Source organism: Procambarus clarkii, chromosome 84 (genome assembly GCF_040958095.1).
Source record: "Procambarus clarkii isolate CNS0578487 chromosome 84, FALCON_Pclarkii_2.0, whole genome shotgun sequence".
Taxonomy (NCBI): domain Eukaryota; kingdom Metazoa; phylum Arthropoda; class Malacostraca; order Decapoda; family Cambaridae; genus Procambarus; species Procambarus clarkii.
In genome coordinates this window covers 18,750,867-18,769,819 of record NC_091233.1, presented here as the reverse complement: position 1 = coordinate 18,769,819, position 18,953 = coordinate 18,750,867, and the positions used below count along the sequence as shown (strand labels likewise).

At 42.9% G+C, this 18,953-nt stretch overlaps 1 protein-coding gene across 2 annotated transcripts in view; it reads right to left on the bottom strand.

Annotated features, from left to right (window-relative positions):
• The window catches only part of LOC123774847 (protein turtle), a 130,306-nt gene that overhangs the window by 28,077 nt on the left and 83,276 nt on the right, over nt 1-18,953 (bottom strand). For both annotated transcript variants that reach the window (XM_069316585.1, XM_069316584.1), the window contains exons 5-9: nt 18,115-18,318; nt 17,426-17,586; nt 15,898-16,042; nt 14,059-14,189; nt 7,142-7,301 (exon numbers count right to left, since the gene is read on the bottom strand). In XM_069316585.1, coding sequence (XP_069172686.1) covers nt 7,142-7,301; nt 14,059-14,189; nt 15,898-16,042; nt 17,426-17,586; nt 18,115-18,318 — 801 coding nt within the window. The remainder of the gene's footprint in view (nt 1-7,141; nt 7,302-14,058; nt 14,190-15,897; nt 16,043-17,425; nt 17,587-18,114; nt 18,319-18,953) is intronic.

Genomic DNA, 18,953 nt, shown 5'->3' with positions numbered 1-18,953 from the left:
CACCAGATTCAATGGAATATTTATACAGTTGGTGGTACAATATGCCAGGAGGTCCAAAATTTTTCGCGGTTTCACATTCAACAATATAGTGTTCTAGTGAATGCATTAAAGGTTTGTCACAGAGTTTACAATCTGAATATTCGGGTTGTGGATCAGCCTTACTAACTTGCCAGATGTGTATATAGCTAAGGCGAATTTGCGCAATGACATCACATTGCCTGCATCAGCTACTGTGCTGACTATACAAATACCTATTATTACAAAAGTTGTCCTAGCTTTCAATACTGCAACTTTCAGGTCTCTAAACATTTCTTAGTCTAAATTTGAAGTAATTTCATCAAATTGTATGTTTCTAATAATTGTATAAGTCCAAAGTCCTAATGAGATAACTTATCTGCAAGCCTCAGTGCTCAATTGATCTACAAAGCGTGTGCTTGTTGGATCAGCTGCAGGTAAATATTGTGGCTGCCGCTGTTCCCGAAGTAACATTTTGTCGAATATATGATTTGGTGGGTGTGTCAGGGCTCCACCATCCGGGTGAATTCGCCGCCGGAGAGCGCTCAATGAAGCCGTTTTTCTCAGGAAAGAAAATGACCTTATGGGGGGGGGGGGGGCTCGAGTGCACTCGGAAACATCAACGAATATAACACTAGACACAGACTCGACACTGTTTAGTGTCGAGTCTGATGATAGACGCACCGTCAAGGAGGGGATGTGACCAACAGACGGACGGATGGCTCAAAATTGACACGAAATTTGAGGTTCCCCAACACCTTTCCGCAAGTGGAGGGGATCCCGTCCACCGGTGATGAGGGGGTTGAGTGGTTGGACGTCCGCATCTTGCTAGCGTCTGGAGCAAGCTAGTTAAGTACTTGCCATACGCGGCGTGGTTGGAAGAGAGTTGTTTCCGGTGGTTTGGTTGTTTGTGTCAGTGGTTGCTGCTCCAGACGAGTTCGCCGAGGCTGCAGGCACACTTGGCCAGTATTGTGCCACTATCAGAATAATCAGCTTTTAAACTTTGTGACAAACTGTTAAGGCCAAGTCATCTGTACACTATATTATTGCCCGTGAAACAAATAAATTTTAGAATTCGCAGCCTTTTGTACAATCAACTATGTAATTAATTCATTTTATCTCGTATATTGGAGGACATCCTAACCATTTATCCCAAATTTGTTTGCCCATTAAAGAATTATATATATATATTTTTTAGCTGTATCTTTTGCGAATCCATCCCTGCCTTGTGTGGTTGCATTTCATATTCGTAACAATTGAATCATGTATAATATATGATGTTAGAAGGTAACATCATGAACTACGTATGTGTTTCAATCTAAGGTTTAGACCTATTGCGTATGATCGTCAATCTTGTGTGGCAGTGAATTGGAGCAGCACCTCACTGTGATAATCCCTAATTGAATTAGTTCCATTAGGCAAAATTTTATATTTTGTCAATAAAATTGTTAATAAGTGGGTTGTGGAGGATGGGCGTTGTGGTCCTGTGGAGGTCCTTGTGATGGTGCCTGATTCGGGTGTGTGGGCGTTCCGTTGGACCCTGGTGATGCAGAGTGGATGGAGGGCGTGGTCACCGGTGATGCCAGTGAAGTGAGTGACGGATGTGGAGCAGTGTGTCTTGGTCGTGGAGTGGTGCATCCTGGACGTGCCGTAGTGAACCATCGGCTGGACCCTATGCTCATTATTATTAACATTATTGACCAAATTTAATTACAGTTTTGCCTAATCTGAGGAACTCAATTAAGTCTTATTAGAGTGAGGATAATGCTGGTATTCACTGTCACACAGGACAGAGGGTCAAACAAGCCAATTGGTCTGAACTGTAGGCTGAACCATATATATAAATAATGGTTACAATCAATATTTCAATGTACGAATATGCAAATACAACTTTCTATTGTGCACTGCCACACCAGGTCACGGATGATGTTCGTAAGAGATGCAGCTTAAAAATAATGTAAATAAAATTGTTCTTCATTCCTTAAAATGGACAAGCGAATTTTTGGTATTGTTAGGATGTCGTCCAGTTCACTAGATTCAGTGTAATAGTTACACAGTGCAATAGGCCAGGAGGTCCAAAATTTTTCGCTGTTTCACATTCAACAATATAGTGTTCTAGTGAATGCATTAAATGATTGTCACAGAGTTTACAATCTGAATATTTGGGTAGTGGATCAGCCTCATTAACCTGCCAGATGTGCCTATAGCTAAGGCGAATTTGCACAATGACATCACATTGCCTGCAACAGCTACTGTGCTGACTGTACAAATACCTATTATTACAAAAGTTGTCATAACTTTTCCTACTGCAGCTTTCAGGCCTCCAAACATTTCTTAGTCTAAATGAAGTAATTTCTTCAAATTGTATGTTTCTAATAATTGCATTCGTCCAAAGTCCTAATGAGATAACTTATCTGCAAGCCTCATTGCTCAATTGATCTACAAAGCGTGTGCTTGTTGGATCAGCTGTAGGAAAATATTGTGGCTGCTGCTGTTCCCGAAGGTGATGTGGTGTCAGGGCTCCACCATCCGGGTGAATTCGCCGTCGGAGAGCGCTCGAGGGAGCCGTTTTTCTCAGGAAAGAAATGACCTTGAGGGGGGGGGGGGTGCGAGTGCACTCAGAAACATCAACGAATATAACACTAGACACAGACTCGGCACTGTCTAGTGTCGAGTCTGATGATAGACGCACCATCAAGGAGGGGATGTGACCAACAGACGAACGGATGGCTCAAAATTGACACGAAAGTAGAGGCTCCCCCACACCTTTCCGCAAGTGGATGGGATCCCGTCGGCCGGTGACGAGGGGGTTGAGTGGTCGGACCCCTGCATCATGCTAGCGTCTGGACCAAGCTAGTTAAGTACTTGCCATACGCGGCGTGGTTGGAAGAGAGTTGGTTCCGGTGGTTTGGTTGTTAGTGTCAGTGGTTGCTGCTTCAGACGAGTTCGCCGTGGCTGCAGGCACACTTGGCCAGTATTGTGCCACTATCAGAATTAATCAGCTTTTAAACTTCTGACAAACTGTTAAGGCTAAGTCATCTGTACACTATATTATTGCCCGTGAAACAAATAAATTTTAGAATTCGCAGCCTTTTGTACAATCAACTATGTAATTAATTCATTTTATCTGGTATATTGGAGGACATCCTAACCATTTATCCAAAATTTGTTTGCCCATTAAAGAATTATATATATATATTTTTTAGCTGTATCTTTTGCGAATCCATCCCTGCCTTGTGTGGTTGCATTTCATATTCGTAACAATTGAATCATGTATAATATATGATGTTAGAAGGTAACATCATGAACTACGTATGTGTTTCAATCTAAGGTTTAGACCTATTGCGTATGATCGTCAATCTTGTGTGGCAGTGAATTGGAGCAGCACCTCACTGTGATAATCCCTAATTGAATTAGTTCCATTAGGCAAAATTTTTTATTTTGTCAATAAAATTGTTAATAAGTGGGTTGTGGAGGATGGGCGTTGTGGTCCTGTGGAGGTCCTTGTGATGGTGCCTGATACGGGTGTGTGTGGGCGTTCCGTTGGACCCTGGTGATGCAGAGTGGATGGAGGGCGTGGTCACCGGTGATGCCAGTGAAGTGAGTGACGGATGTGGAGCAGTGTGTCTTGGTCGTGGAGTGGTGCATCCTGGACGTGCCGTAGTGAACCATCGGCTGGACCCTATGCTCATTATTATTAACATTATTGACAAAATTTAATTACAGTTTTGCCTAATCTGAGGAATTCGATTAAGTCTTATTAGAGTGAGGATAATGCTGGTATTCACTGTCACACAGGACAGAGGGACATAAACAAGACAATTGGTCGGAACTGTAGGCTGAACCATATACATATATATCATGGTTACAATCAATATTTCAATGTACGAATATGCAAATACATATTTCTATTGTGCATTGCCACACAAGGGCAGGGATAGGTTCGTAAGAGATGCAGCTTAGAAATAATATAAATGGTCTTCATTCTTAAAAATTGACAAGCAAATTTTTTATATTGTTAGGATGTCGTCCAGTACACCAGATTCAATGGAATATTTACACAGTTGGTGGTACAATAGGCCAGGAGGTCTAAAATGTTCTACGGTTTCACGTTCAACAATATAGTGTTCTAGTGAATGCATTAAAGGATTGTCACAGAGTTTACAATCTGAATATTCGGGTAGTGGATCAGCCTCACTAACCGGCCAGATATGCCTATAGCTAAGGCGAATTTGCGCAATGACATCACATTGCCTGCAACAGCTACTGTGCTGACTATACAAATATCTATTATTACAAAAGTGTTCATAGCTTTTAAAACTGCAGCTTGCAAGTCTCTGAGCATTTCATAGTTCTTCTAAATTTGAGGTAATTTCTTTAATGTTTCTAACATTTGCATTAGATAGTCCAAAGTCATAATGAGATAACTTATCTGCAAGCTTCATTGGTCAATCGATCTACAGAGCGTATGCGAGTTGGCTCTGCTGCTGGTGAATATTGTGGCTGCTGCTGTTCCCGAAGGTGATGTGGTGTCAGGGCTCCACCATCCGGGTGAATTCGCCGTCGGATAGCGCTCGATGAAGCAGTTTTTCTCGGGAAAGAAAAGGACCTGGGAGAGGGGGGGGATGCGAGTGCACTCAGAAACGTCAACGAATATAACAGTAGACACAGACTGAGCACTGTGTCTAGTGTCAAGTCTGATGATACACGCACCATCAAGGAGGGGATGTGACCAACAGACGATAGGATAGCTCAAAATTGACACTGAAGTTGAGGTTCCCCGACACCTTTCCGCAAGTGGATGGGGTCCCGTCCACCGGTGACGAGGTGCCGGGTGGTGGGACCTCTGCAGTAGTCTGGAACAAGCTAGTTAAGGATTTGTGATACGCGGCGTGATTGGAGGAGAGTTAGTCCCGGTGGTACGGTTGGTGGTGCTGCTGGAGACTCTCCATGAGTGACGTGGAGAGTTATCCAGCAAGGTTAGGTAACTGTGTGTGATCCGAATTTTATGCTCTGTGCATTATTTCATGAACTATCGATATATATTCTTAGCTTTGCACTGCTTTGTGTGCGGGGGTCCGGTTACATAAGCTTTATGTATTCGGTGTATTGTGTGTGTTTCCTTTTATTTGTGTGTGAATCTTGCATACTTTTTTTAATTCCTTTGAACAAAACTGAAATACAATTTAGTTGTAGGGTGAAAAGGCTGTGTATTGGGTCGGGTCTCCTACAGTATGTCGACTAAATTTTTGGTTCTGTGATTGTTCCTATGGCATGTATTGTATGACTTGTTAAATGGTAGTTCACGGCTGTATTTATTGTATTTGTGTTGTGAGTTTTGTAGTTGCGTGCATGTTATTGTGTTGTGTAGCTTCGTTTGTGTTGTATATTCTCATTGTACATTTATTATTCGAAAAGAAGAAGCCATTAGATCAGTTGGGTCGGTTACGTACACATTGACTGTTAGGTTGTATCCCCATTAGTAATAGTTATATTCGTTCACATTAAGAATAATGTATACTTAGTTATCGAACATGAATGTATAATTTGAGTGAATAAATACTCAGAATAAGTATTAAAATAAGACTTAGTGAAAAAGTTATCGAAAATGAATGTGTATAATTTGAGTAACGATTTTTGACGTGACGGTTTTGTATATTGTGGTGGATGATTCACTGTAATTCCACTTGAACAAGTGACACAAACGTGGGTACAGCGACGGCTTCGCTGCTTGTAAGTCGGCGTTCGATCCCGCGATGACCCAAGTATTTGGACACCATTTCTTACCTCCGTCCTACCCCAGATCCGTTCCTCATATCCCTCCCAAGTACTTTCTCCTGATAATTACCTTTACCTTACCTGCATTCGTCATTATTGTATTATTTAACCTGTGCATTAAGGATAAAATGATTTTTTAATTAGAATTAAACGTTTTGGCATGGCAATTTTTACAATGTTTCCAGTGATTAGTAATTTATATATATTTTCAGAACTGGAATTTTGTCTAATATATGAAAACAATTGATATGCAGCTGTTTCACACATGTTATGCCTGTGACTGGATTCCATAGACTATAATGCTTTTTTCAAGCTTCTATAATTTGGGCTTATTAAACTCATTACGGAAAAACAAATTAATGGAGGTATTGAGAGAATAGACGTTTTAAATTTTGTGCTTATAAGAAACGTTCGTTAGTGCGTACATAAATGAACAATAATTATAGAAGAAAACTACTACAGTTTTTTCAATGTTGTTCAGGGTTTTGGCAGTCTTCATTCTTGAATTTGTTTGAGGATATATATATATATATATATATATATATATATATATATATATATATATATATATATATATATATATATATATATATATATATATATATATATTATTTATTTATTTATATTATAACTGTTAAATGATCTCTGAAAGTTTCAGCACTTTAACTCTGATACAGTTATAAGCCAGAAAGCATTTTAAAATTTATACCTTAGGATGAATCACTTTAACAAATATGCACTTAAATCCACCGAGAAAGTAACACAAATTACACGCAAGATAAGGAATTTATTATCAATGTGGTTTGTAAAGAATTGAGTGCTGGCAGCAAATATGTGATAAGGAATTCAGCAAACTTGTAAATGTGCACCTGAGTCCTTGCACAGAATGTGACACAGAAAATCTTGAGCTAATAGAGCAAATCTTTTCAGAAACAAATTAGCAGATTTTGTACGGCATCGGAATGGACCAGGAATGGAATGCATTAATTTGCTCTATACAAGACAGTGGGAATCTGGTTTGATTGAATGCAAAGAATTACTCTAAAAGTAGACATGTTATATAGCCGAATCAAATCTATTGAAATATGTGGATAATACATTACAAATGTGCCCAAACATGCATGAAATTAATTTCTTCTGGATTTCAAAACAAATTAACAAAGAAAGCAGAAGAAATCAGAAAAAGGTTTCTTCCCTAAAGTACTTTAATATTTCCCTGCGATGTTGTGGATCCTTATAACACTACTAATGGTAATCCAAATATTCAAATATTAAAAAAATATACCAGTGTATTCTTAGTGTTTGGAGAGGGACGTCAATAAGGGTAGAGGTGGGTGTGACTACTTACACATAATGGTGATTGTGATGGGCGTGGAGACACCCTCCCCGTGCAGGTTAGTGGCCCTGCAGTAGTAGCGACCTGTCCGTTCCTTGCCTACCTTCTGTAGCACCAGCGTTTGGTTAGACACTATTACCCCTCCTGAGACGTTGTGCTGCATCACGGTGCCCTGGGGAAGGAAGACCAGGAGGTAACACAGGTGGTGGTGGGGGGGTAGGGATGGTGTGTGCTTAATGGCCTCTTAGATGCCACTTGCAAATCACTCCTGGCGTTAACGCAGGAAAGGTGGCGTTGTAAGGTATGGCGTCCACCCGGCGGCTCTTGCTCAGACTCGTAACATGGTGAGGGAGAGAGAGGAGGAGAAAGAGAGGAGGAGAAAGAGAGGTATGAAGGAGGTTGTGTGTGTTAGCAGTTGGGAAAGGGGGGGGGGGGGCGGAGGGAAAGAAACTGGGGAGGGGGGAGAGATAAAGACCAATTATAGACAGAAAGCATTCGCCTGAATGCTGCTGCTTGCTCGGACTATTCACATCTTACAACTTATCATGTCCGCGAGATCCCGATGAGGCAATATATGGATTTAAAACCAAACACGAACAAACGCTATATGATCCTCCAGGCAGCTTCCCTGTTCTCACAAACACTAACCGGTTTCTGGTTACTGCTGCCACCACCGCACATGTTTCATACCGTCCTCACAAACATTAACCAAATGTAGACCAGACCACACACTAAAAGGTGAAGGGACCACGACGTTTCGGTCCATCCTAGACCATTCTCAAGTCGCTTGACTTGAGAATGGTCCAAGATGGATCGAAACGTCGTTGTTTCTTCCTCTTCTGGTGTGTGGTCTGGTCATCGTGTCTACAGTCACGCTGTTGCGACTCATCGTCTGAACTGCTTGAACAATTAACAGAACCTAAACACCTAATGTAACTTGCCCTCGGCCGCCTATGCACAAAGCTATAAAAATATAAGATAAAATCAATTTATGTATGAGAAAATACCATTGTGGTTATATTGTACGAGAAAAATGACGTTCCCGTCTTGGGTATAAACGGTCATATCTCATTGGTAACTTGAGCTCTAGTGAGCAGCTTCTAACTGTCGGTTGATTGGGTAAAATACATTCACTATTTTATTGACTTTGGGCTGATGGGTTTAAAGAGATTGATGGTGCATTTCTTGACATAAGTGACTCGTCAACGAGTCTACGACACAAATCGAGAAATGGTATAATGTGGATGACTAATGTTGACTCAGTGATAGAAATTGGAGAAGCTCGTTATATGAATTGGATGATAAATCATGTTTGACCAGATCCTGTTACTGAAGAAAGTTATTTTTGTGTCATATTTGTGAAACCAGTTAACCCCCCCTCTCTCTCTCCCTCCCTCGCCCCTCTTTATTATTGGTCAGTATGGCTAGTTGTTACTGGGGATAGTATAGAATGGTACGTAGCTGTAGCACTCAGAATGTTGCAGAATAAAATGCTGTATTTGGTGTGTGTCTGAGGTGCAGGATTGTGCAGTGTGTCGAGGGGGTGACCTCGGACGTTCAAAAGAAGCCAACAATACTCCTGATTGCTCAGTAAATGTGATGTCGTGTGACGGTGTCCGGAATCACGTTAATTACACGAGTTCCTGAGAGGTATAAGGCCAGGGCCTTGAGGAGTCTCGGATGTCTTTCCCCCTATGGAGAGTCTCGGGTGATGCCTCGTGTCTGACGCCCCGTTCGACTCTCCCTTCTCCCCCCTCCCCACCTCTGGCCTGCCTCAACTGACTTCACCCCTCTGACCCGGGGGGAAACTGCTCCCCATCCCCCCACACACCTCCCCATGCCGGGGAAGACTTTCTGACTGTTTTTTTCGGGGTGTTTAAGTAAAGAGGACGGGAATGTTTCATCGCCTTGCTGACACGATGTGTGGGTGTTGGCAGCTAAGCTAAGCTTGCTTTCTCTTGTCGGGGAGCTGTGAGAGGTTCTTCACATGTATTTCAGCATATATATGTATGTCTATAGATGAATACTGTGTAGCATTTATATATACACACCCCGATGCTTCCACACATGTTGTTCTGTTTAAGGCTCTTTATTATTAGTATTTACTGATCGTATGTGAAACTTTAATTTTTGGATGCAGTTATTGGGGGGAGAGATTTCTAGTCAGTATTTCATCTGGGAATTATATACTGTAGGGCTGGGTTTTCATCTAGTAAATAGAGGCTCTTGGGCCACCTGCTGTAGGGACGAGGCGTCTCATCTTCGAGTATTCCTTCTAACATTGGGTCCTCTAACATTTCCATGGTGTTCCACACCCTGATGGCTTGGTGCTGCAGTCTGATGTTTAGTGGCTTAATGCTCAGGAGTCCATGGAGCTCCTGGATTGTCTGATCATATAGTGGACGGTGTTTTGCTGCTCTCCTTAGTGCCTTATTTTGTACTGCTTGTAGTTTTTTGCATGTTAGCTTTCTTTAAGGTGTGTAGTGGTACTGGGGGATAGTCTAGATGCGATTGGACTAAAGCCTTATAAAAGTGTAGCTGTATGGTAGTATTGAAGCTTGAGAATCTCCTCAGTTTTCCCCAAGGATGCTTTGGATTTATTTAGTCTATTCTATACGTGATTTTTTTTTATCCCTGTTCTATTGATCATGATTAATTCATGATCAATAATAATTGATTTTTATTATGGTAAGTCGGTTAATTTCATTTTATTTATCCTGCTATTGCCCGCCGCCTTGTTCTTGAAACTTGTAATTGTTTTAAGAACCTCTGCAATGGTTGTGTTTCATAAGGTGGCATTCCTTGCAAATGTTGTTAAGGTCTATTATTTGCGTCGGGAGTAATGTTACAACTGTGTTATCGACTTGAGTTGCAATTTCCCTTTTATTAATGGGGCAAAAGTTTCCATTTTCTTCCGTGTTTATCCTGAGTATTTTTTTCCCAGAACTTACTGATTTTTTTTTTTGAGATATATACAAGAGTTGTTACATTCTTGTACAGCCACTAGTACGCGTAGCGTTTCGGGCAAGTCCTTAATCCTATGGTCCCTGGAATACGATCCCCTGCCGCGAAGAATCGTTTTTTCATCCAAGTACACATTTTACTGTTGCGTTAAACAGAGGCTACAGTTAAGGAATTGCGCCCAGTAAATCCTCCCCGGCCAGGATACGAACCCATGACATAGCGCTCGCGGAACGCCAGCGAGTGTCTTACCACTACACCACGGAGACTGTTCTTGTTCTCTCTCTTCGTAGAGTTTATTCTTTGAGGCGTCTATGATGTAGGGTGTTTCCTGGGCTGAGGTTCTGTTATGACCACACATGCACCAGTGTAAATGTGTGTGCGCGCGCGGTCAAACACACACATTACGTGCATATTAAGTCATATTACGTGCTTAGCTTACTCTTGTACTAGTAATATTTTGGGCAAGAGCAAAAACTTAGTGTTCGTTCATACAACAATGCACACTGGAGGGGTTTGATTATACGGTTCTTAAAGTGGTAAACGATCGATCGACCGGTGATTGCTGGAACTCCACCCATATCCCCCCTCCCCCAACCACCCGTCCCCCCTCCCCCCTTCCCCAACCACCCGTCCCCCCTCCCCCCCGTCCTCCCTCCCCCCTTCCTCCCTCCCCCCCTTCGTCCCTCCCCCCCTTCCTCCCTCCCCCCCTTCCTCCCTCCCCCCCTTTCCTCCCTCCCCCCCTTTCCTCCCTCCCCCCTTCCTCCCTCCCCCCTTCCTCCCTCCCCCTTCCCCCAACCCCTCCCCCTTTCCCCAACCCCTTCCCCTCCTCCCCCCTTCCCCTCCTCCCCCTCCACCCCCTCTAATCCTCGGTGAAGTGTCTCCAGCCAGTATTGCCAAATGTACATATAAATGACTCTTGTTTAGCACATTGAGGTTTTGTATATATTGTATTGTGTATATCTATTTGAGTACAGTATGAACGAGATGTAAATATATATGTTTTGAGCTTCTGTTATGCGCAGCGGGAAGGTTGGAGTGACTTAGCCATGTTGGCAACAAAGTCATTCTCGGCCGGTGTGGCCATTGACCAGTCATTACTCCTCTGATTCCCCAGAGAGACGGACGTGAGAGTTCGGTCCTCGGGTTGTTCATTGTTATTACTAATGTTTATATTATAGTTGTTGTTGTTAAAGATTTAGCTACTCAGGACGAAGTGTCCATGTAGCACGGGCTATGGTGAGCCCGTAATTGAGTTTGGTTATACATGATAACCTTTTTCCTGTGATATTTGGGTCTAAGTTTAAAATGGAGGAGAGGACTTCTCCTTTTTCCCTGCTTATTTATCGCTTCTGTTTTAGTGCACTGGTTTTAATCTTGTTTTATCAACATTATCTTGGTGGCGGATGTTTATATTATAGAGTAATGCTGTTGTAAATGAGAGATATATACAAGAGTTGTTACCTGGAATACGATCCCCTGCCGCGAAGAATCGTTTTTTCATCCAAGTACACATTTTACTGTTGCGTTAAACAGAGGCTACAGTTAAGGAATTGCGCCCAGTAAATCCTCCCCGGCCAGGATACGAACCCATGACATAGCGCTCGCGGAACGCCAGGCGAGTGTCTTACCACTACACCACGGAGACTGATTGAAATGGATCGTGCTAAGCGGATATATCAGCAGGTCAGGTGGTGGGGGATTTTTGGTAACTGAGGATCGTAGATTATTTAGTGTTGTAGTTCGTGACACACTACTCATCTACTATTTATATACATCACACTTCCAAACTGCTACTTGGGTTAATATACCAGTGCGCCGGGTTGGAGGCTACTGTCAGCTAGCGCTAGGTATTCCCGTTATCTTGAGGTTATCTTGAGATGATTTCGGGGCTTTAGTGTCCCCGCGGTCCGGTCCTCGACCAGGCCTCCACCCCCAGGAAGCAGCCCGTGACAGCTGACTAACTCCCAGGTACCTATTTACTGCTAGGTAACAGGGGCATTCAGGGTGAAAGAAACATTGCCCATTTGTTTCTGCCTCGTGCGGGAATCGAACCCGCGCCACAGAATTACGAGTCCTGCGCGCTATCCACCAGGCTACGAGGCCCCTACCGTTACCGTCAACCCGTTACCGATTTGATAGCTGTGTTTAAATTCTTGAAGTTCATTGATGTGACTAGTTGAGCTGTGTGCTAAATCTCTCTTCTGATGGAAGTATCTATTGTAAACTAGTGTGTATCAATTGTATATAGACAATGTTAGTTCTCGATGTTTTACGGCGCCCTGTTTATATGTCCCAGTAAACTGGCGTAGTTTTAACAAGCCTTTTATACTTACCCTAGACCTGTCGAAAATTGGCCAGGCTTTGGTTCAACCTGTCCTCCTAAAAAGAACGTCGCTTTTGGCCGTTTGCCCGTATGGCCGAATATGGACGTAATATGAAAATGAAAAAAAATTGAAAATAAATTTGGGATTTTTTTTTTTCAACAACAGTAAGTTAAGGGTCCTCTGATAGGTTAGGAGGGCAGGAAATTCTCATAAAGTTTCAAAACGTTAATTGAAAGTTCCTCTTCTAAGCTGGCCGAGTAAGCCGGACGACTCAAACAGTAAACGGAACAGTACGTCACTTTTGTGAGTCGATTTCATTTCAAATTACGTCCAAATTTGGCCATAGTGCCGCGCATACGAGCCAGAAGTGACGTTATTTTTAAGAGGACGGGATGTTTGGTTAGCTAGCTAGCGATGCTGTGGATCATGTCATGACAGGTTCCCATCAGGGTTATTTTTTTTCAAAAATTTTGGTTCCCATCAGGTTCCCATCAGGTTCCCATCAGGTTCCCATCAGGGTTATTTTTTTTCAAAAATTTTCCTGGGTATCTGTAGTCGACTTGAAATTAGCTTATTAGTTCATCACATTTTTTTGTACTGTTTTGCATAGATCTTGCAGCTCATCTTGTAGCCTTTTGCGCTCGTCCGTCCATCCACTCTTGCGTTATGAGTTGTAGAAGATTGTTGTTTCTGGTTTGTTGTATTGTGAGGGTCTCAGTGGCTGGGGGGTGTGGGAAACCCGTCCTCTTAAAAATAACGTCACTTTTGGCTGGTATGCGCGGCGCTATGGCCAAATTTGGACGTAATTTGAAATGAAATCGACTCACAAAAGTGACGTACTGTTCCGTTTTCTGTTTGAGTCGTCCGGCTTACTCGGCCAGCTTAAAAGAGGCAACTTTCCATTAACGTTTTTCATAACGTTTTGAAACCTTATGAGAATTTCCTGCCCACCTAACCTATCAGAGGACCCTTAACTTACTGTTGTTGAAAAAAAAAATCCCAAATTTCATTTTCTTTTCATTTTCAAATTACGTCCATATTCGGCCATACGAGCAAACGGCCAAAAGCGACGTTCTTTTTAACAGGACAGGTTGGTGTGGGAGCGTTATATGGTGAGCTATGGGGATATTATCCTTCATTCATTTTTCTGTGGAACTAATCCATGTATTTAGCTCTTGTGTTTATGCATGATGTTTCCTTTCCATTAAAGTCTGTGACAGTGATTTCCTGTGCACTGCTTCTGAACGCCTCTCAGTTTGTGTATTGAAGTCTTGGTGAGGAGGGTTTCTGAATAGGGTTAGTTGATAGCGTCGTCATTATTGGTAAGTGGTCGCTTGTGCTTACTGGGGTCCTTCTATGTGAATGGTTAGGAAGTGGTGGTGATTACGTCCCCCTTCTGACTACTCACCAGACCACCACCTACCTACCTTGAAGTGCTTCCGGGGCTTAGCGTCCCCGCGGCCCGGTCGTCGACCAGGCCTCCTACCTAGGGAGACTCCCTGACCCCCCTCCTGATTGCTTCCACATCTGATCACTCCACTTTCCGTCATCGCTGCTCAGACATATTCACACACATACTCACACTCCCACTCACTCACACACACACCTATATATGGGCTTGCGCCAGGACACACAACTTACTTCGTGTATCCAGACAATCTTGTAAAACTTGGGATTGGACGTTACTCGACACTCAAAGAACACGTCTGAACCTTCCTTCACTGACTTGGGGCTGAGTCCCATCCCCATCTCCAAGTCGACTTGCGGCACGTCTGTCGGGAGGGAAGACAACTATTAGCGCAGTTACCACCACTACCACCATCATCACCACCACACTTCACTACCACCATCACCACAACTGTCACCCACCACCACCACAAAGCACCAGTACCATCATAAATGCCATAGCTACCCATCATTCGGCGACCTTTCTATAATATATATACACACACATGCGAACAAGCCTGAATGGTCCCCAGGACTATACGCAACTGAAAATACACACACACATATATATAATATACACATATAATATATACACACTTGTTACAATCTTGTAATAATGTGGTCGTGGTCCTCATGTTATGAATAGTCAAACCACGTGTATGTCTTTGTTAATGATTGCTTATGGGAAATGACAGCAGGTCTAGCTCCCGTCTTCTTTACAATAATAATAAATAATAATAATAATAATAATGTTACATACACAGATAAATCACATTAATGTGATTTATCACACAACAAATCCACAGGATCCTTAATGAGGGTTCGAACCCAAGCGTCCGGGTGTTCCCAGACGCGCTCTAGTCTGGGAAAATAACGTTTATTCAGGTACAAGTTCATACATGCAAAATGAGTTGCAAATAGAATGTTGGATTTCTAGATAGAGCAAGTACATATTATGCCTAGAGCCACTAATACCCACAACATTTCAGGCAAATGCGCGTATCAGCGTAGGTTTTTATTTTGCTCGTCTAATCCTTCTGTTGCTCTGCTGACTTGCAATTAAATTTGTTGAAGCATGAGGCTTAATTACCTCCGTTTTCAGTTGGCAAACGTTGTGTGCCACGCTCGCTGTGAATTCATGTTTTTCTTACAATATAAGTCGTCACATCTATAATGGGTTCGAGATCGACCACAACTGTACTTGTGGTCCTTCTCGACCGTCATCTCAGATCAGTCGATCTCAGTGGTCGATCTCAGTCAGTCATCATGTACACAGGTACATGATGACTGGCTCCCTAGTCATGCTTGCCTATAATGACGCCAGGGCAAATTTCCACTACCAGCCTTTTCGGAAATCTCTGCACATAACGAACCTTGTGTTTCAACGCTGATGTTGCAAATTTTTGGGAGTGGAATAACATGGGCTTTGCGTAGCCTCCTGAATGCTTCACTGTTTTGGTTTTTAAAACCCAAAATTGTTCACCACTTTCTGATATAATATAGGATTTGAAGAGTGGAAAAAGTATATTTATTACGTATCTATATAATTCAACAGGTAATAAGGAAAAAAAGGGGCCTAGCTTCGAGAAACCTGTTAATGTAATACAAATTCTGAAAATAGCCCTTAGAGCAGTATCTTCCATTGGTCGATATAATACAGTAAATAATAGAAATCACGAGAACCTTATAAGCATATTGTCGCTTGATGGAAAACGAGTAACACCGCAATCAGCTTAAAAAGCATAAAGCATTCCATGCGTTATGCTTTCCAGACCAGTGGGACTGGTCCCATGTACCAGTCCCACTGGTACATGGGACCAGCCCCACTGGTCTGGAAAGGGACCATTCAGGCTTGTTTGCATCCCATATAGTAATTAATGATAATTAATTGCTCTATAGAACAGAAAACCTCACTAGAATACGAATCCTCTGAGAGCAAACGCATTAATTTTTGTGAAAACCCCCAAAATTTGCTTTGGACGAAGTCTGACGATAACGTAGGTGGTGGTCAGAACTTGGACACATGGTACTCACAGTGGACGTTGAGCTTGTACGACTCCTCGAGGACGGAGGAGGGTAGCAGCGGGTTCTCCACCCTACAGGTGTAGACGACTCCGTGGTCACTGGGCTGTGGCACGACCCTTAGCGTCGACACCGTTCTGTTCAGCATGCGCCCTTGCTGTGTGGGAGAGCGCGGTCGTCTTAGCGTGGTAGTTGGAGGAGTGAGAGAGAGTGAGAGAGAGAGGGAGGGAGAAGCACTTACCATACAGTGTCTACGGGAGAATGAGGTGTAGCTCTTTATGCTCCGTCCACCAGCCTTGTTGTACCTAGTGAATTGCAACTTATTTTGATGTTAAAAATCTGTAGCATGATACGAACAAATCCACAAGGGCCGTGACGAGGATTCGAACCTGCGTCTGGGAGCATCCCAGACACTGCCTTAATCGACTGAGCTACGACAGGGTAAAAGGGTTGAAACCGAAGTTCTACTGAACTTTTGTGAATTTGTTCATTTGATGCATCACGTTAGTGTGATCTGTGTGTGTGTATAGCATGAATGTCATAGATGAGGGAGGGTGAGAGAGGGAAGTGTGAGGGAAAGAAGGAGAAGTTGGGAAGGAAAAGAGGGAGGGAGGTACAGAGGAAGGAGTGGGAAGGAGGAAAAGTGAGAGGAATTAATGGGGAAAAAAGTGTGAGAGAGGGGGGAGGGGAATCTGCCCAGTGTCCCGTAACTTTACGTACCCAGCCCGTCCTCCTAAGGTGCCCCAATGTCAAGAAACTGTTGTACTAAAGTGCCCTTATCCATCTACCAGAGGACCCAAAACAGAAAACGGGACAGTATGTCAATTTCCCGAACCGCTTCAATTTGTTAGTGCAACGATTTTTTGGCCTTAGAGTATACGTCAAAATGCGACGTTCTATTAGGAGGACGGGTTGGACATCCATGTGATGTTTCCCACTCTATGCAGGCGACGAGTCACAATAACGTGGCTAAAGTATGTTGACCAGATCACACACTAGAAAGTGAAGGGACGCCGACGTTTCGGTCCGTCCTGGACCATTCTCAAGGCGATTGAGAATGGTCCAGGACGGACCGAAACGTCGTCGTCCCTTCACCTTCTAGTGTATGGGTTTTCCACTCTACCCTCAAATGTCTTCAAGAGATCTCTCATCACATTAATAACACAGATTTACTGCTAAATTCGTCAGTTACCCCTTTGCATTTATCTCTCTTAACTTCTCTTTTTCACCACACTCTGCGCCTTCTCCATTCTCCCTGCCTCGTTTCACACCTTAACCCCTGCACTGCACCCCTGGTTTCGGCAAAAACTTCTTAATGCAATTATCAAGGACATATTTTTGTTGCTTTTATAGATATTTAGGTAAAGTTAATGTCAAAATGTTTCCAAACTTAACTATTTTCATTTAAAAACAGAGTAATGAAAACATTAAAAAACATTAAAATATAGCCTAATTAAAACAAAATTAGCACAATTCTCAGAACACCTAAAGGCGCTTTGCGCAATGCAGTGGTTAAACTCCGTCTGACCCGAGAGCTCACCTTAGCGCTGGGGTTGACGATTCGCTGGTCGTCCCTCCACCAGGATATAACCGGATCTGGTCTGCTGCCGGCGGAGGAGCACTCCAATTCCTCCGTCACTCCGGCCGACACATACTCCTGAGGGCCGGCCACCTTCATCAGCGAGATGGTCAACGGAGCGACTGAGGGGCAAGAGAGACTGAGACAACAAGATCGTATGACATAAACAGAGACGCCGGTGCTAGTGTAGACAATTATTTACCACACAACAGAGACGCCGGTGCTAGTGTGGACAATTATTTACCACACAACAGAGACGCCGGTGCTAGTGTGGACAATTATTTACCACACAACAGAGACGCCGGTGCTAGTGTGGACAATTATTTACCACACAACTTGGCCAAAGATATTTCCAGAGGCATAATATGGGGGAATATTCAGAGAAATAACTGGAGAGAAGGTGGGAGGGGGATAAGGGATGGGATTTTTCAGGAAAAAAGTGCCAAACACGAGTATATAACACAGGGCAAGGGATGAGGATAATGATTTGGGATGGGACGGAGGGAAAGAATGCTACCCAACCATTTGGACGGTCGGGGATTGAAAGCCGACCTGCATGTAGCGAACCCGTCGCTCTACCGTCCAGCCCAAGTGGTTGAGGCGTAGGGAGAGAGGAAGATTTGACTTTGAAGACTCGATAGTGAACTTACGTGTCATATTGATAGTGACGGTGGTATCTAGAGGTCTGGTAATGTTATTGTTAGTTGCTCTGCAGGTGAACGCGGCGTCTAGCAGGTCTCTTGGCAGGTTATCTAGGTGAAGTAGGTTCCTCACCTGTCCACGGTGGTCCACAGTGTAGGAATCCTCCACTACCACTCCGTCTCTCATCCACACCAGTGTGGGTGACGGTCGACCTGTCGCACCCGAGGCACTACTATCATCATTATCATAGACTGTGTTGTGGTCTCTCCTTCACTTCTACTATTTATTTGATTTACATTCTTACTCCGATCAGATACTAGGATAATATACATATATTACAGAGATTTATAGTAGTATGGGCATGATATTGCCTGTGATTGAGGTCAAGAAATTGGGAAGAAAGAAATCAACTACATGGCTTAACTAGCCTTTCTAGTTCACGAAACTTTGTCTTCTGAAATACCATAATACTAAAAGGTATAGGTATATTGCAGAAATATAAAAAAAAGGTATATTGCAGAAATTTATAGTAGTATGGGCATGATATTGCCTGTGATCGAGGTCAAGAAATTGGAAAGAAAGAAATCAACTTCATGGCTTAACTAGCCTTTCTAGTTCACGAAACTTTGTCTTCTGAAATACCATAATACTAAAAGGTAAACTTTATTGTTTAGTGAACTAGTGACCTGATTGCAAACTTATATACGTAGTAAATGAACAAATCCTCATGGGCTGTGATGAGGGTTCGAACTTGAATGGGGGGAATTGTGTAAAACTTTCGTTTGTGTCTCGGAGAAGCTGCAGGATCAGAGTGAAATCAGTGGCATTCTCAGTTGCAATTCTTTTG